Genomic DNA, 17,115 nt, shown 5'->3' with positions numbered 1-17,115 from the left:
TGGTTTTCTGTGTGTTAATGGTAGTAGGACACACATTTAGTTTTTCCAGTGACCTTCAGGATTTGCACTGATCACCAATGTCTGGCTTATATCCCTTGGAGCCAGTGGCTTACATCTGTCAAACTGGCTGGGCTTAGAAGAACAATCTCTGGCAGGACAACTGAGAAGATTGAGATTGAAACCCTGTCCTCATTCAAGTCACCAAGCTAAGCTCATCAGCACAGACATTGGTTTAAACTCTTAAAAGAGGGCTTTTAGTTTTGTTGTTGTTGTTTTGTTTTGTTTTTTAAATTGAAAATGTCTGTTAGAAACAAGTATTCTCTTGGTTGCTTGTCATTCTTTCAGCTCAAATCATATTTATCCAATCTCTTGTGAAGGATAACTTAAAAATTCTGTTTTTAATAATTTGAATTATTCTTTTCTATTTATTTTCAAAGAAGCTGACCAATTTTAGTTGGCTCTTTTTTTTTTTAATTTGAGAGAGTGCATAGATCCCAGCCAGTTCAGTCCTCTTCAGATTGCCTTTATTGTAGGTATCCTGTATAAGAAATACTTAAACACATCAGAGTTCTTTCTTTTCCTCCCATTTTTCTAATATCCTTCCTGACTGCAATGAATTATGGTTTCCTTTTGTATTTATTGAGAAAAAAATGTAGTTAGGCATCATAAAACTGATAATTAGGACATTAGGCTTCGTATGTCATTGAAAGGATGTCTGGATTTACTTAGGGAAAGTATGACTTTTTAAATTTTATTTTGAGAGAGAGAGTGCACACGAGTGGGAGAGGGGCAGAGAGAGAGGGAGAGTCCTAAGTGGACTGCACGCTCTCAGTGCAGAGCCTAACATAGGGTTTGATCTCACAGATTGTGAGATCATGACCTGAGCTGAAATCAAGAGTTGGTTGCTTAACCAACTAAGCTACCCAGGCACCCCGAAAATGTGACTTTAATAAATGGGTATATTACTTACCTGTTTCATCACTTGGTCAGTTCATTATTTTTCTGTAGTGGATTGGTAATCTAGGTTGGTTATCTTTTTTGGTGACATGACACATGGAATGACACTACACGAGAAGAATAAATTTCTATAAATTACTTAATTTGTATTCCTTTTGAATCTGTCTTCTGTGCAGCTCATGCTTTTATTTGCTGCATGATACATGTTAGTGGTCTTTATGTCTTTCTCTTCTTAATTGTTCTAAAATGTGTTAGTGCTCATGAATTATCCTTACATTAAACCAGAATAGTAGGATGCTCCTTTTCATGTGAAGCTTTTCCACATCTATCCTGTAGTCTCTGTAATATGAAGTGAACAGAACTAATTTCAGTTTTCCAGGCAACAACACATATGGGACATATAACACCCTATATAACCCATGGAACAACTAAGTCTTCTTTTTTCTAGCAGTTCTAACAATCTAAGTTTCCCTGCTTTGTTCCTAACCTCTGCTCATATCTTTCATTAGTTATTTATCTTCTAGTATTGTGGATTCTTTGATTTTACCACCACCCAATTATCTGAGTATCACAAATTGAAGACAGTTACTTCCCCTGCTCCCACCCCAGAAAACTCTTAGGCAGATGGGACAGTGGCTAGCCTGAAATGGAAAAGTTAGCATGCGTTGTGGGGTTTATGGGTTTATCCTTATCTTAACATTTCTATTTCTCTTTTTGACCTTTGTTCAAGGAAGGACTGTGTTATTTGTTCCCTACTGGCTTTATCCCCATCATAAGGAATTTAACGTCACTAGAATTGAGGTAGCAGTGAAAAGCATCACCTGATTTAAAGTAAAACTTTGGGTCAATATTTACCAGAGTATCACGTTACTCTATTTCCTGTTTGGCTAAAAAGAGTTAATAGCTGTTATAAAACTTGTTTATCTTTGTTTCTAGACAAAGCTTTGTTCAGGGAGATTCTAACCCCTTTATTCCTTTCTTGACTCTAAAGGTGAAATACATAGCAAACCACTGTACCATTTATTTTGTTCTGGTGAAAAACTTTTATTTCTGTTTAGTAAAAAACTTTTATTTCTGCTTACTCATAAAGAAAGCTAGTGAAGATACCAAAGAAATAATTAAATGCTATTGAGTTTTGTTTTTGTCAATCACTTGTCCCCATTTTTTTTATGCTTTTGAATTCATCTATTATTTCTTTTTTTTTAATTTCTTTTTAAATTTACATCCAAATTAGTTAGCATATAGTGCAACAATGATTTCAGGAGTAGATTCCTTAGTACCCCTTACCCATTTAGCCCATCCCCCCTCCCACAACCCTCCAGTAACTCTGTTTGTTCTCCATATTTAAGAGTCTCTTCTGTTTTGTCCCCCTCCCTGTTTTTATATTATTTTTGTTTCCCTTCCCTTATGTTCATCTGTTTTGTCTCTTAAAGTCCTCATGTGAGTGAAGTCATATATCTGTCTTTCTCTGACTAATTACGCTTAGCATAACACCCTCCAGTTCCATCCCTCCCTCCAGTAGTTGCAAATGGCAAGATTTCATTCTTTTTGATTGCCGAGTGATACTCCATTGTATATATACACCACATCTTCTTTATCCATTCATCCATCGATGGACATTTGGGCTCTTTCCATACTTTGGCTGTTGTTGATAGTGCTGCTATAAACAGTGGGGTGCATGTGTCCCTTCGAAACAGCACACCTGTATCCCTTGAATAAATACTTAGTGTAATTGCTGGGTCGTAGGGTAGTTCTATTTTTAGTTTTTTGAGGAATCTCCATACTGTTTTCCAGAGTGGCTGCACCAGCTTGCATTCCCAACTTGTCCCCATTTTTAATGGTTTTATACAAGTTGCATGTATTTACTTAAGTTGGTCTGTGATTGAGGCGCCTGGGTGGCTTGGTCAATTTAGTGGCTGACTTTGTCTCAGGTCATGATCTCACGGTTTGTGAGTTCAAGCCCTGTGTCAGGATCTGTGCTGACAGCTTAGAGCCTGGACCCTGCTTTAGATTCTGTGTCTCCCTCTCTCTTTCCCTCCCCAGCTCATGCTCTGTCTTTCTGTCTCTCAAAAATAAATAAACATTTAAAAAAAGAAAAAAGTTGGTCTATGATTTTGAAAGTAGAAACTCCTTATTAAAATGAAATATTGAGGGGCTCCTGGGTGGCTCAGTCAGTTGGGCGTCCGACTTCGGCTCAGGTCATGATCTCACGGTTTGTGAGTTCAAGCCCTGCATCAGGATCTGTGCTGACAGCTTAGAGCCTGGACCCTGCTTTAGATTCTGTGTCTCCCTCTCTCTCTGACCTTCCCCCATTCATGCTCTGTCGTCTCTCTCTGTCTCAAAAATGAATAAACGTTAAAAAAAATAAAATAAAATAAAATGAAATACTGAGAGATGCAGAAAATATCACAGCACAGCTCTCCTGTTCTGGGGAGTTGTGTTACTTAATTTAGTCTAGATGCTGTATGGCATCTATGGCAGGTACTCTGATTACTAATAAAACCCACCTGTAAACATTAGGCAAAAATATATGGCTTTTTTTTTTTCCCTTATACCAGTGTAATACCTATAATACATGTGGAAGGAAATAGACAGTAAACTGAGCCCCAGGTGGTTTTTTTTTTTTTTTTTTTGGTAATTTTAAACTGGACTACACAAGGTTGACATCAGAAAATATGTGCACTTAGCATCACACGCTGTCCAACGTAGTTCCATGCATGGTATGCTGGAGCCAGCTCATACTGCTTCATGAAGAGTGACTGTTAAGATCTCTTCCCAATTCCATGTTTAGAGATAGCACATTGGTAACTTGAAATTGGCCATATGGGAGTATTTATACCAAGGAAATCAGCAAGTAATAGAAATCAGAGCTTCCTTTTTCTTCTGGAGGGCTGGTTGTTAAACATGTACCAGCAAACCCACTGGTTTCATCCATTCATCCAACCATCTAACAAATATTTATTGAAATCTAATGTGTGCCAGCTGAACCTTGTGATTAGCACTGAGGGCACAAAGATGAATAACCTATAGCCTGTGTCATAAAACAGCTTACAGTTTGGTTTACTAAAATGTGTAGATCAGTAAAAATCTCAGTATATGATTAACTTTCCCAGCTGAGTTAGATCATCTATATTGGTGCTAGCATCTTGAGAGATAAATAACTCTTTAGACAGTGAAGTGGAACCTGGGAAAATTATGGTAGTTTTTTTCTGGAAAAAGTATATTTCTAAATTCATTGAATTAGAAGTCCTATGTCTCACTGGGGTCAAGCACATTGATATGTAATTGGATAGCAAAGTACTTTTTATGCTAGCATTTGTCCAGAAAATATTCCAAATGACAGGTTGCTGGGGAAGGGACTTACAGTAGATGTCAAAACTTGGCGGCTTTAGAGAATCTGTATAGGCAAAAGTTGAAGAATGAAGTTACTAAGCTGTAAAAAGCTGAAACCATTTAGTTCAGCATGAATATTTAATGAGTACCCAAATGAGTTAGGCACTATACTAGCTGCAGGAGATACAATGGTGAGCCAGTGTGGGGATGCCAGTTAGGCAGATACCCTGGGAAGGGGGAGGGAAAGATTCTTTCACTTCCAGCCTATCCTGCCAAGTCTGTCCCAGACTTGGAACTCAGGCTGTACTTTCATCTAGTTTTTTTCTAGTCTCTGAAAATATTCCCCACAGAGAACACAACATCCTTCCTGAACTGCCGAGGAGTATGTCTCTGCTTTTAATAAGACCAGCAGTGTGAGTGCCACTCAGAATCATCGTGCATACTTTTGGATATGAGCTGTAAGTTGGGAACTCCTACTGGTGTGACCCAGTAGTAATAGGCTTAGAATGTTTGATTGTGCCATGTGACTCAGCCAGATGAGTTATTTTGTGAAGATATTAAAATGTTTAGTGGTGGTTTCATTCAGCCTCTACAAAGTTTAATTTATGCTAGACCTTTAGTTGAGTAATATAACTATATAGAACATTGGACAGAGCAATTTCTAACTACATAAATATAACTGCAGAGTCAAACAAAATGCTTTCATGCAATGAATGCCTAGGGGAGTTTTCATTTTTGTGTGGCTTTCTCTGTTAGGGATCATTAAACTCTTCAAAAGCAGGTATTAGAACAGCTTGCTGAATAAATAAGGCCCTGGGGGTAAACATTGTCACATACCTGCTTAGATGTTCCCACCTCTGATCACAGACTTGTGTTGTCTGTGCTATAACCAGGAGTGCCTGCCAACAACTGCCTCTCATTCTTACTTCCTCTTCTAGAATTGGAGCTCTTGTAAATCTGAAAGATATGTGAGTGGTGGATAAGATCTTCACTGAAGGATGCCCCCAGACTCAGGGCCATACCTTACATTGACTAAAGCAACCTCTTAACCCCTTGATGCAATGTCATTATAAACACAGACCTGAAATTTTTGGGTTATTTACAGCCTTGATTGGGAAATGGGAATGAAAAGGAAGCTCTTTAGGAAAGAGTTCTTTTAAAAAGTAGGGAGTATGGTGATATGATTGCACAGAGACTTCTCAATCCTTCTCAGTAATCTGGAAAATAAGTTCAAGATTTCTTTGATTACTTGATGAAAAGATGAACTACCATTATTGACCCTTTTTTTTTTTTAATGCTTATTTATTTATTTTGAAAGAGGGCGTGCATGCACAAACGTGGGAGCGGGCAGAAAGGGGGAGAGAGAGAATCCCAAGCAGTTTCTGCGCTGTCAGTACAGAGCGCAATGTGGGGCTCGAACTCACGAATCTGTGAGATCATGACCTGAGCTGAGATCGAGTTGGATGCCCAACCGACTGAGCCACCCACACGCACCTACCATATTGACTCTTGAGTAGTAGGGAAAAAAAAGAAAAGAAATATCTGCCTTGCTTTATCTTCGTCGTTATTCATGTAAAATATATCCAGCCATTTTGGACCATGAAAAAAATGTGAAAGTAGAGACTGTGGGTAACATATAAACCTCAGAAAAAGCTTTCATGTCCTCAGATTGCCCTTTCCCTGGTTACCTCCACCATCTGAACATTTAAATAATAACTGGTGTCTCTCTCCCTCAATAAGACCACCTATTTTCACTGAAAAGCACTATCAAAACCATTTATTTAGTGCCCTAAATTGTGTATGTGTTTGTATATTTATTAAGCATCAGAGTTGTTAACAAAATGTTAGGTGTGTATGCACATCTCTGTAGATGTGGGGATGACAGTAGCAGTGGTATATGGCAGGGGTTAGTGGACAGTGTTCCGTCTGCACATAAAGTGAATTTCAAGTCACTTGTCACCACCATGTACTCTCTTTCTGCTGCCCTGGAAATTTGTTAGGCTTCCCAGCAGAAAGGCTACCATGAGGTAGCTGGACTGCTCTTGCATCTCCTAGGGAGTAGACTATTGGCACTTATTTCACACACATAACCTGGGATTTCACTTCCTGAAGGCTTTGTGACCATGAAACTGGCCCTTCCTCCCAGGAAGGACCCCAGAGTATTGTGTTGTAATTTTCAATTAGATAACATCAGCTGCATAGCATTTGTGAAAATAAACTTGGCCTATATACCCTGGGCTTAAAATAAATCAAACAGATGGTTCATGAAGACTTTAGACATTTTTGGCTTTCCTTTAAGTTCCCGTTTAGTTGTTTTTGTGGTTTTGTTTTTAATAGATAATTCGTTTTTTATTGGTATCTGTGTTGAAGTCCTGCCTTCATTCAAAGCAGGAAGATTAGGGAATAAAAGGAAAAGGTGTTAACGATTAGAAAAGCCAAGAAAGATGTCATTACACATTTTGAAGGTTAATTTACAGTTTTTTCCTTTTTCTTTCTTTTCTTTTTTTTTTTTAAATCTTGTACTTCTCCCAATCTTAATTGTGTTTGAAAGCTATATGCAGATTTGAAGTAGACGTTCAAGAGTGTAGAATTCATTGTGGTAATTCTTTTTATATATTAGAACATTTTCGTGATTGTTAAGAAAAAGCTGTAGAAGTAGTAGTATTGATTTAGTCAGAGCATGGTTTAATAGAAAACAAATGTTTGACTCTTGGCTCCATAATTATACTTTTAAAAAGTGAAATTTGAACTCCTTGAACTCACATGTGATCATTTCTAGTAAGCTTTGTTTGTATTGTTTAAAATTTTCATAGTGGAGAAATGACTCCAAAGGCCATTTTCTTCCTCTGTACCTTATTTCTAAAGAATCAGGGTGGAGGATGTGGCTAGCTTTTTAATATGATTTTGATTCCCCTCAATGTAACTGCCATAAAGTGTGGAAGTTTAATGCACTGTATTCAATGTTTTAAGCCTTTTCAGTCGGACAGTTATTCATTCTGCATGAATTGCAATGATGATAGAACAGAACAGGATCTTTTTGCAAAAGGTGAAGATACATTATAGATATAAGTGGTTGGTTTGACTTCATTTTAGGTAATTAAAGTTTCTGTTTTTGTTTCTGGGAGAATAGGTCATAGCAAATGACAGAAGTCCCTTGGTCGGTAAAATCCACTGGGAGAAAATGGTGAAAAAGGTGTCAAGATTTGGAATACGTACAGGCACTTTTAATTGTTCCAGTGACCCCAGGTGAGTTGATTAGGCAATTCTTAGAATTTGAGTTCTGACCAGAATTGTCTCACTCAATGAAGACCATGATATTAGAAGCCTATTTGAACTGAAAGCTAATCATAATGTTTAGCATGCTTGGGTTACACAGGCGCTTGATAAATAGTTTTTGATAAACTGGCAGTTACTTACTTCCTTTCTGAGATGTCTTTCTCTCTCTATCCCATTCTTCCATATTCTTCCTAGTGGGGGTGACTCTTAAGAGTATGTCTTCAGTCCTTTTGTTTCAGTTTTCTTCCCAAAGAGACTTCAGCACATTTATAGCTTTGTGCTGATCAAAATCTTTTGTCATAATTCTGACTTCTGGTTTACATGTGGACACTCATTTCCATCTGCTGTACAGCTGCTCCTAGATGTGCCCTTTTCCCTAATCCCAGTGTCCAAATTCAGATTCAGTTGAATTTTTGTATTTTTTTAATTTATTTTTTTTAATATATGAAATTTATTGTCAAATTGGTTTCCATAGAACACCCAGTGCTCATCCCAAAAGATGCCCTCTTCAATACCCATCACCTACCCTCCCCTCCCTCCCACCCCCCATCAACCCTCAGTTTGTTCTCAGTTTCAACTTCATTTTTTTAAATCAGGCATGTACTCTTTCTACCTGTCCTTTTTCTGTTCTTTACTGTTTTGTCTTTTGTTTTTCCCATTTTCTCAGATAAGAATCCTCGCAGGCATTTTTGTGTTCTTTTGTCATCATCTCCACTATTTCATTTGTCATGTTATTTCTTGTTTCATTATTACATTATTTCTTGGAAATGCTTTTTTAATTTTTATTTCTATTTATTTTTGAGAGCGGGAGAGGGATGGGGGGGGGGGGACAGAGGATTTGAAGGGGGCTCTGCACTGACAGCAGCAAGCCCGATGCAGAGCTTGAACTCACGAACCATGAGATTGTGACCTGAGCCCATGTTGGACGCTCAACCGACTGAGCCACCCAGGCGCCCCTGAAGTGCTTTTTATTTCAACTTCTAGTGCCATCAAATTTTTACTTACAAGTATTCATTTATTTAATTATCCATTCAGTAAATATTTAATAAAAGATTAGCATATATAGCATGTTGTGTTTAGTGCTGAGGAGGGGGTGTATGATGTATATGTAGAAAACCCCACAACATTAGGTAGTTTCTAACGTAAGTAATATAACTGTCTGTATTACTTACTTACATGTGGCCCCAGTGGGAAGCCCATTAACTGTATGTAGAAAACCCTCCTGTGCTACTGTTGTACCGCATATTTTCCTGCCTTTTCTCCTTTAGGCTCATGTTTGCTTCATTTTGCCTCAAGATTGTTTTGCTTACTGGTATTATAGGATGTGATCCACACCGTAGGGTGTAGGATCCCCTAGGAGTTGGAGATAAGAAGGAAAGTTCTTGTATCTTCTAACTCACAGTCTCCCCGTCTTCCCACAAAGCTCGTATTCTCATCTTTGCCACAGAGTCTTGATCATATTCTAACAACGCCTTTTGTTGAAATGTCCAAAACAGCCTTAGTGTTAATGTTTTAATGAAAAGCAGATCGTTGTTATTTTTGTCCTTCATTTATCAAAGACCGTTGCATTTGGTTTGATTCCATCATTCCCAAATAGAGTCTTGAGTGAGAGATCTTTCTTACCCTCACTAGTGATTGTAATACCAGGACAAATGATAGTGCCAATATTTTCATTTTTTTTTTTCAGGTAAAGCCAAAAGTCAGTATTAACATCACTATTTTATTGAAAAATATTCGGAATTGATTTTTTAAAAAATCAATGAACTAATTAATGTATTTTGACACTGTAACTTACAAATATACTAAAAAATACCAAGTGAAAATAAATTTACAAAAATATAAAGGTTAAACCCATGCTATACATAAATTGTTACATAACATTAATAAAGAATTCAAAAATAAGGTAAGCACAACAGAAAACATATAATCTATTAATATGAAAAACTGAAGGAAATAGCAGTGTTTGACTTATTTTGGTGTAATCTTATGAAACAAAATGCATCAAAAGTGCATTTTATCATTTCAAATGATAATTGAGTCTAGCGGATTTTAATACAAATTTTTCTAGCTTTTCTTTTGAAAAACTTTTTGATTCTATACTAGGTGAGGAATGGTACATATAAACTACCTTTGTATATTTTCCTCTAAGTCTTTCATCTTTAAATAATCTCACCTCTTTGGGTCCCTGGTTGGCTCAGTCAGTTGAGTGTCTGACTCTTGATTTCAGCTCAGGTCATGGTCTCATAGTTCATGGGTTTGAGCCCTGCATCGGGCTCTGCACTGAAAGCACAGAGCCTGCTTGGGATTCTCTGTGTCCTTCTCTCTTTGCCCCTGCCCCACTCCTTTTCTCTTTCTCTCTCAAAATAAGTAAACTTTAAAAAAATTTTTTTAAAAAGTCTCACCTCTTATTTATGGTGGAACAGATCATTTTTGAGCAAATTTTGCTTTCTTTGTTGATTGCAGCTATTATTTTTTGTTATTAAAAAAGCACTTTTACTTCATCTTCAGTTTCATCACAAAATGAAGGTCTTGACGCATAGTTACTTACATCAGTTTTGATATTATCATATTCATGTTAACTTTTATTGGGAAAATCTTACAACTGGAATAAGAACTATTGCCATAAAAGCTGTGCTTAGGTTTGTTTTTTTCTTTTTTTGAGGATTTTGGAGATCTAGAAGAACAAAATGGGGAAATACAGAAATGTGTGTTCAGAGTGTCAATGTCGGGTGGGGCACTGGGGTGGCTCAGTCGGTTAAGCGTCCAGCTCTTGGTTTTGGCTCAGCTCATGATCTCACGGTTTGTGAATTCGAGCCCTGCATTGGGCTCTCTGCTGTCAGTGCAGAGCCCACTTCAGATCCTCTGTCCCCCTCTCTCTTGGCCCCTCCCCTGCTCATTCTGTCTCCCTCTCTTTCAAAATAAATAAATAACCAACAACAACATAAAGAATGTCAATGCAGGGTATAACTGGGCAGGCAATAGTGTTATTTAGCAAGTGTTTTAATCATATGTTGGATAATTGAGTCATCTTAATTTCAGATTTTTATAAACACTAAACTCTCCACTCCATGTTTATTTTGCTTTGTTTACCGGAGTTTTTTCTCCGGTGTGGCTTCTAGGGCAGCCTCCTCCGATGTGCTGGTCCCATTGCACAGCAGTACTTTCCTGATCTGGTTAGCTCCTCTTAAGAACGTTCAGGACCACCACCTCTGGGAAGCACCTGACTCTGCCCGTGGCAGCAATTTTAATTTCTTGCCCTGCTTGCCTGGCCCTAATACCTCTCATTCCTCAATCAAGCAATATAGGATAGAGGGCTAAAAAGCCTTCTGTTAGGTCTGTTCTCTTTTCCTTTTTTTTTTTAAATGTTTAAATGGTTTTTTAATGTTTAATATTTTAGATGTTTTTTAAATGTTTATTTACTTATTTTGAGAGAGAGACAGAGAGGGAGGGGCACTGTTAGTGCAGAGCCCAGCGCAGGGCTGGATCTCACAAACTGTGAGATCATGACCTGAGCCAAAATCAGGAGTCCGATGCTCAACCCACTGAGCCACCCAGGTGCCCCTTTTCTTTTCCTTTCTTTTCCTTTTCTTTCCTTTCCCTTTCCCTTCTAAAGTAGAAAACAAGGTGGGGTGTGTCTTTGGGCGGCTGGAAAGATGGGGGATAGTAAAAAGCAGATGGAGAACATTGGAATTGCAAGAGCTGAGTGGCAAACAGGGATCAGGAGGACCTATGGTGAGAGTAGAAGGGCAGGGGGCCTGTGGAATAAGCAGAGAAGGGAAAATAAAGGGGAGATTGGACAGTGAACCTGGAAGGCCAGGGAGGGCAATGACTTTGTCTGAAGAAACCACATTATGTAAACAAATAATAATGTTCCTTTAAAAAAAATATTTTTTTAATGTTTGAGACAGAGACAGCGCACGAGTGGGAGAGGGGCAGAGAGAGAGGGAGACACAGAATCTGAAACAGGCTCCAGGCTCTGAGCTGTTAGCACAGAACCTGATGCGGGGTTTGAACCCACGAACCGCGAGATCATGACCTGAGCTGGAGTTGAACACTTAACTGACTGAGCTACCCAGGCACCCCACTAACGTTCCTTTTTGAGTACACATCCCACGCAAGAAACTGGAGTAGCAAACTCACTGTTTTCTATCATTTTTAATCTTCAGATTTTCTAAGAGATCTCAAAAGGTTTACTTTAAGAACTAGAAGTTATTTTCATGGTATTGTCATTGAATTTATTTGAATTTTTAAAAAAGTGTTTTTTTGAATTGGCAGTAAAAGTTTTTATATCAGTATAAGGTAATGTAAAATTATTTTTAAAAATATGTACATTAGTCTTTATTTCTGTTTAGCAGTAGAATTTTAAAATTGATATGATATACTTTTGTTTGTTAGACTTCTTCAGACCAGTGTTTAGGTAAATATAAGTAGCCTCTTGTTTATAAGTATTAGAGTTTTAGGGCACCTAGTTGGCTCAGTCAGTTAAGCCACCGACTTCAATTCAGGTCATAATCTCACGGTTTGTGGGTTTGAGTCCCGCATCAGGCTCTGTACTCACAGCTCAGAGCCTCGAGCCTGCTTCAGATTCTGTGTCTCACTTCTCTGCCCCTTTCCCATTCATGCTCTCCCTTCTCTGCCCCTTCCCCACTCATGCTCTGTCTCTCTCTGTCTCTCAGAAATGAATAAGCATTTAAAAAATTAAAAAAAATAAGTATTAGAGTTTTTTTTTAAAGTCTGGAAAACCTGATTGAATTCAAAAGATATATGATGACCATATGACATTTTCTTTTCCTTGGTACTCTTAAATTCTATCTGGAAAGATAAACCTTAAAGCTGTCACTTAATTCTGAACTGAAAGCGCAGAATACATTTGTTTTCTTACATGAAGAAATGTGTACACTAAGACTTTCTTTGACTGTTTTGCACAATAAGGTTTTCTGTCACAAAAATTGTCATTTAATTTATGGCACTAAGAAGGCAATATTCCCTGAGGTAGTTATAGAAAGATAGAAAGGATGACCAAGAGCAGAAATGTGTCATCACAAGTATCATATGAAATTTAAGAATTAAAGCTACTTAAAGCTTTTTAAGATGTAAATAAGGCAATTACCTATTTGACTTGTTGCTTTTGGGAGTAGAGGGAAAAAATAGAATTCATGTCAATGAATTACTTGCATTATACAAATACAGTGTTAAGGGATAGAAGATATTTTCTTTGTAGGAATTCATAATTCTCAATCCATTTCACTGAAAGCAATGTTGATATTGGGGCACCTGGGTAGCTCAGTTGGTTAATAGGCTGACGTGAGTTTGAGCCCTGCATTGGACTCTGCGTTGACAGTGCAGAGGCTGCTTGGGATTCTCTCTCTCTTCCTCTCTCTCTGCCCTCCTCTCTTTTCTCTCAAAATAAACTTTAAAAAAAAAAAAAAAAAGAAAGAAAGAAAAAACCAATATTGACATTAATGGAATCTATCTTGTTAAGGAAGTATATCAACTCAACAAGAAGCTGAATTGGGGTCTGTGATTCTGAGTCACCCAGATAGTTTCTCAGAGTCATTACTTAACCTTGTCTTTATGACATAACATGCTGTCTTTACTTACCTTAGGTTATATCACAAAATTCCTGAGATACAATTAATTGTATTGTCATCATGAAACTTTATGACATGTCGAGACTTTCAGTCTGATCATGTAAATGTGTAGTGTGCTTGTTTAAATAAAATGTAATCCATGCTTACTAAGTAAAGCATAACACTTAGGATTTTTATATCAGTATTTAGAATAGCAAAATAAGAAATTGAGTATTTATAACCATCCAATTACAAATCTATAATGAACAAATTATCTGCATGGTAGATTTTCTTTTTTCCAACCTTATTGAGGTAAATTTACATATCATAAAATTCCACATGGTAGGTTTTTAGAAAATACTATTTTTAAAAAAGGAAAATCTTTCACTTATAATCTCTACACTGTCCTACAACAGCTGTTTTTATTTTCCAGCATTCCCTTTCATTCCTCATCTAGTTTTTTAGGGAGAGAGTGATGTCACAAGTAGTATAGCAAGAACTTGTCCATTTCCAAAGGATTGGAGTCATGACCACACTGGATAAATCTAAACAAGTGATTTAATTTGAGTTAAATTCTTCTGGGTGTACTCATCCTTGGACCGAATCTCTTCTTAATCTGAAAACGTAACTTTGTTTCATCTGTATTAAATGCTCATCCTCATGATTTTCATTAAAGAGATGAGAATACAAAAAAGTATGGGACTTGGTCTTTCCTAGGTGAGTTTTCGTATGGATTACTTTGTAGCAGTGCCTGTGTGGGGCAGGTATTGGTGAGGGCTTGGGTTAATACATGGGCACAGCATGGCTCCTCCCCTCAAGCATCTTGCATTCGAGTCAGGGACTTGGCATGTAGGGTAACCTAGTCTTTCTCTGCCCATGTGAATCTAACCACCTTCAAGACCTCGTTCAATTCCCAAACCTTTCATGAAATCTTCACCAACTCAAACTCTCCTTATTCCTTTTTTTTGAACTTTTACATTATTAAGTAATTGAATATATATAGCTTTATACTTCTATTTTGTTTCCTTAATAGTATTTTCAATTTTCTGTGAGCAGGAATTATTTTCCTATTATCTTTGGATCCTATAAGCACATAATACAGTAGTAGGTACATAATAGATGCTGAAGTATTTTCTGATTTCCCTGACTAAAGGCTATTCTTCAAAAAACTAGAAATACAGAGATATGAAGCAAAAACAAACAAGCACAATAACAACAAAAAGAGAGCTTGCTTTTGTTCTTGTACAACTGCCAGGTATTGGCACTACTTTTGATTATTTGGAGGTTATTTGGTTTGGGGGAAAGAGTATCTTTCAGGTGCTAAAGAAATTTGTTAGGGGGAAACAAGGTGCACAACAGTGAAGATGAGCAAGCTAGCTGATCTACCAGCCTAGTTGTTACTTCTGGTTTGCTCTCTTACAGATACTGCAGGAGAAGAGGCTGGTTGCGATCTACACTCATTATGTCTGTCCCACAAACGAGCACTTCTAAAGGGAAAGTCATGCTTAAAGAATATAGCGGACGCAAGATTGAAGTGGAGCACATTTTTAAGTGGATAACTGCTCATGCAGCTTCTCGGATCAAAACCATTTATAATGCTGAACATTTGAAAGAAGAATGGAATAAAAGCGATCAATATTGGGTAAAAATATACCTATTTGCAAACCTTGACCAACCCCCAGCTTTCTTCTCTGCACTAAGTATAAAGTTTACCGGAAGAGTGGAGTTTATTTTTGTTAATGTGGAAAATTGGGACAACAAGAGTTTTATGACAGATATTGGTGTATATAACATGCCATCATACATTCTTAGAACTCCTGAAGGAATTTACAGATATGGAAATCACACAGGTGAATTTATATCCCTTCAGGCCATGGATTCATTTTTGCGCTCATTACAACCTGAAGTAAATGATCTGTTTGTTTTGAGCTTGGTTCTAGTTAATCTTATGGCTTGGATGGACTTATTTATCACACAAGGAGCAACCATAAAGCGATTTGTGGTTCTCATAAGCACTTTAGGGACATACAACTCTCTGTTAATTATTTCCTGGCTACCTGTGTTGGGCTTTTTACAGCTCCCTTACTTAGATAGCTTTTATGAATATAGCTTAAAATTGTTGCGATATTCTAATACAACCACACTGGCTTCATGGGTAAGGGCAGACTGGATGTTCTATTCTTCCCACCCGGCCCTATTTCTCAGTACGTACCTTGGGCATGGTTTACTAATTGATTACTTTGAGAAGAAGAGACGACGCAACAGCAACAATGATGAAGTCAATGCCAATAACTTAGAATGGTTATCAAGTCTGTGGGACTGGTACACCAGCTACCTCTTCCACCCGATTGCTTCTTTTCAGAACTTTCCTATAGAATCTGATTGGGACGAAGACCCTGACTTATTCTTGGAGCGGTTAGCTTTCCCTGACCTTTGGCTTCACCCTCTGATACCAACTGATTACATTAAAAATTTGCCAATGTGGCGATTTAAATGTCTTGGAGTCCATTCTGAAGAGGAAATGTCGGAGGGTTCTCAAGATATTGAAAATGACTCCGACAGCGAGAGCACAGACACTTTTAGCAGTGAAAAGGAAGTATTTGAAGATAAGCAAAGCATAGTTCACAATTCTCCAGGAAGAGCAAGTCACTGTGATGCTGAGGCTTGTTCATGTGCCAATAAATATTGTCAGACCAGCCCATACGAAAAGAAGGGGAGGTCATATGGATTATATAATGCTAATGAAGATATGGAGCCTGATTGGTTAACTTGGCCTGCTGATATGCTGCACTGTACTGAATGTGTTGTTTGCCTAGAGAATTTTGAAAACGGATGTTTGCTAATGGGGTTGCCTTGTGGTCATGTGTTCCATCAGAATTGCATTGTGATGTGGTTGGCTGGGGGCCGACACTGTTGCCCTGTTTGCCGGTGGCCTTCTTATAAAAAAAAGCAGCCGTATGCACAACACCAGCCCTTGTCAAATGATGTCCCATCTTAACCATGTGCAATTTGTCCTTTATAAGCTTTGAGTATCTTACAGCTTGCCTTTTTAATGTTAGTCACAATGTTTTTGTGGTTTGAAGTTTAGTTTAATGTTAGTGCAGTGACAGGAAATACACATTATGCTAATGTTGATGACAATTATTTGGTTGCCTTGTGTGTCAATTGAATGCATACTTAATTGTAAAAATTTTTATTTACAACATTGGAAATTCAGAAGTTAATGTTTTTTGTAAGCACAAAAGAAGTATGATAGAAATTTATCCTAGCAAGACTTTACAAGGTAGGATCAAATCCTAATGGAATTGAGGCAGTTTCTTATCCTAAATGTTTCCTCCCTTTTTACAATCTCTGTCCAGCACCTCTTGATTAAATAATGTATGCTCTGAGACATGAAATTAAAACGGACCTATGAAATAAATTATTTTAAAACCAGAAGATTACAGCTTTTCCAATGTTAAATTGTTTTTAGTGAGGTGGTTGAATGTTACAGGTGTTTTGCTGGTTTGTTCACTTCACAGGTAAGTGATCCTAGATTCATGAGGAAAAACACAAAAATAAATTATGTTGCTGACACTAGCCAGAGGTCATGTTAGTCAGCCTCTTAGCTTGGTTAGCTTTGATGGGAAGGGATTTCATGGTGGGCTTTTTTTTAAGTATTAAGTCATTTATGAGAAGTATATTCGTCTAAGTAAAATCAACTATAACATATTAGTCACACATTGATTACTTTGTTTTTCCTGACTTTTGTTTTGAAAAATGTCAAAACTGCAGAAAAACTGGTAGCAGTACAACGAACATCTGTTTCTCTAATTCACCAACTGTATGTATTTTGTTACCTTTGCTTTATCTTCTCTATATGTATTTATCCTTTTTTCTTTCTTTTTTTCTGGTTTGTTTTTGTTTTTTACTGATCCCTTTGGAAATAAATTTTAGTCATCCTGATGCCTCTTTACCACTGGATGTATCACCATGTATC

The 17,115-nt window shown here is 37.4% G+C and overlaps 1 protein-coding gene and 1 long non-coding RNA gene across 7 annotated transcripts in view; one reads left to right on the top strand and one right to left on the bottom strand.

Annotated features, from left to right (window-relative positions):
• LOC122216293 (charged multivesicular body protein 3) overlaps positions 1 to 17,115 on the top strand; it is a 104,150-nt gene that overhangs the window by 6,200 nt on the left and 80,835 nt on the right. For 2 of the 5 annotated variants that reach the window (XM_042932933.1, XM_042932934.1), the window contains exons 3-4: positions 7,421 to 7,536; positions 14,559 to 16,574. The exons of 1 other annotated variant lie outside the window; for it this stretch is intronic. In XM_042932933.1, the coding sequence (XP_042788867.1) occupies positions 7,421 to 7,536; positions 14,559 to 16,134 (1,692 nt within the window). In that variant the 3' untranslated portion in view covers positions 16,135 to 16,574. Of the gene's footprint in view, positions 1 to 3,339; positions 4,749 to 7,420; positions 7,537 to 14,558; positions 16,575 to 17,115 lie in introns of those variants that run through there. 2 more of the 5 variants (XM_042932935.1, XM_042932938.1) reach the window with 2 other exon arrangements.
• Positions 1 to 17,115, bottom strand: part of LOC122216295 — a 50,933-nt gene that overhangs the window by 5,398 nt on the left and 28,420 nt on the right. The window contains exons 2-5 of one of the 2 annotated variants that reach the window (XR_006200813.1): positions 5,128 to 5,247; positions 4,322 to 4,354; positions 1,233 to 1,296; positions 985 to 1,064 (exon numbers count right to left, since the gene is read on the bottom strand). This is a non-coding gene — a long non-coding RNA (uncharacterized LOC122216295). Of the gene's footprint in view, positions 1 to 984; positions 1,065 to 1,232; positions 1,297 to 4,321; positions 4,355 to 5,127; positions 5,248 to 17,115 lie in introns of those variants that run through there. The other variant, XR_006200814.1, reaches the window with a different exon arrangement.

Source organism: Panthera leo, chromosome A3 (assembly GCF_018350215.1).
Source record: "Panthera leo isolate Ple1 chromosome A3, P.leo_Ple1_pat1.1, whole genome shotgun sequence".
In the NCBI taxonomy this organism is placed as follows: Eukaryota; Metazoa; Chordata; class Mammalia; order Carnivora; family Felidae; genus Panthera; species Panthera leo.
The sequence above is the reverse complement of the archived record's forward strand: the minus strand, read 5'-3'. Positions and strand labels throughout refer to the sequence as shown.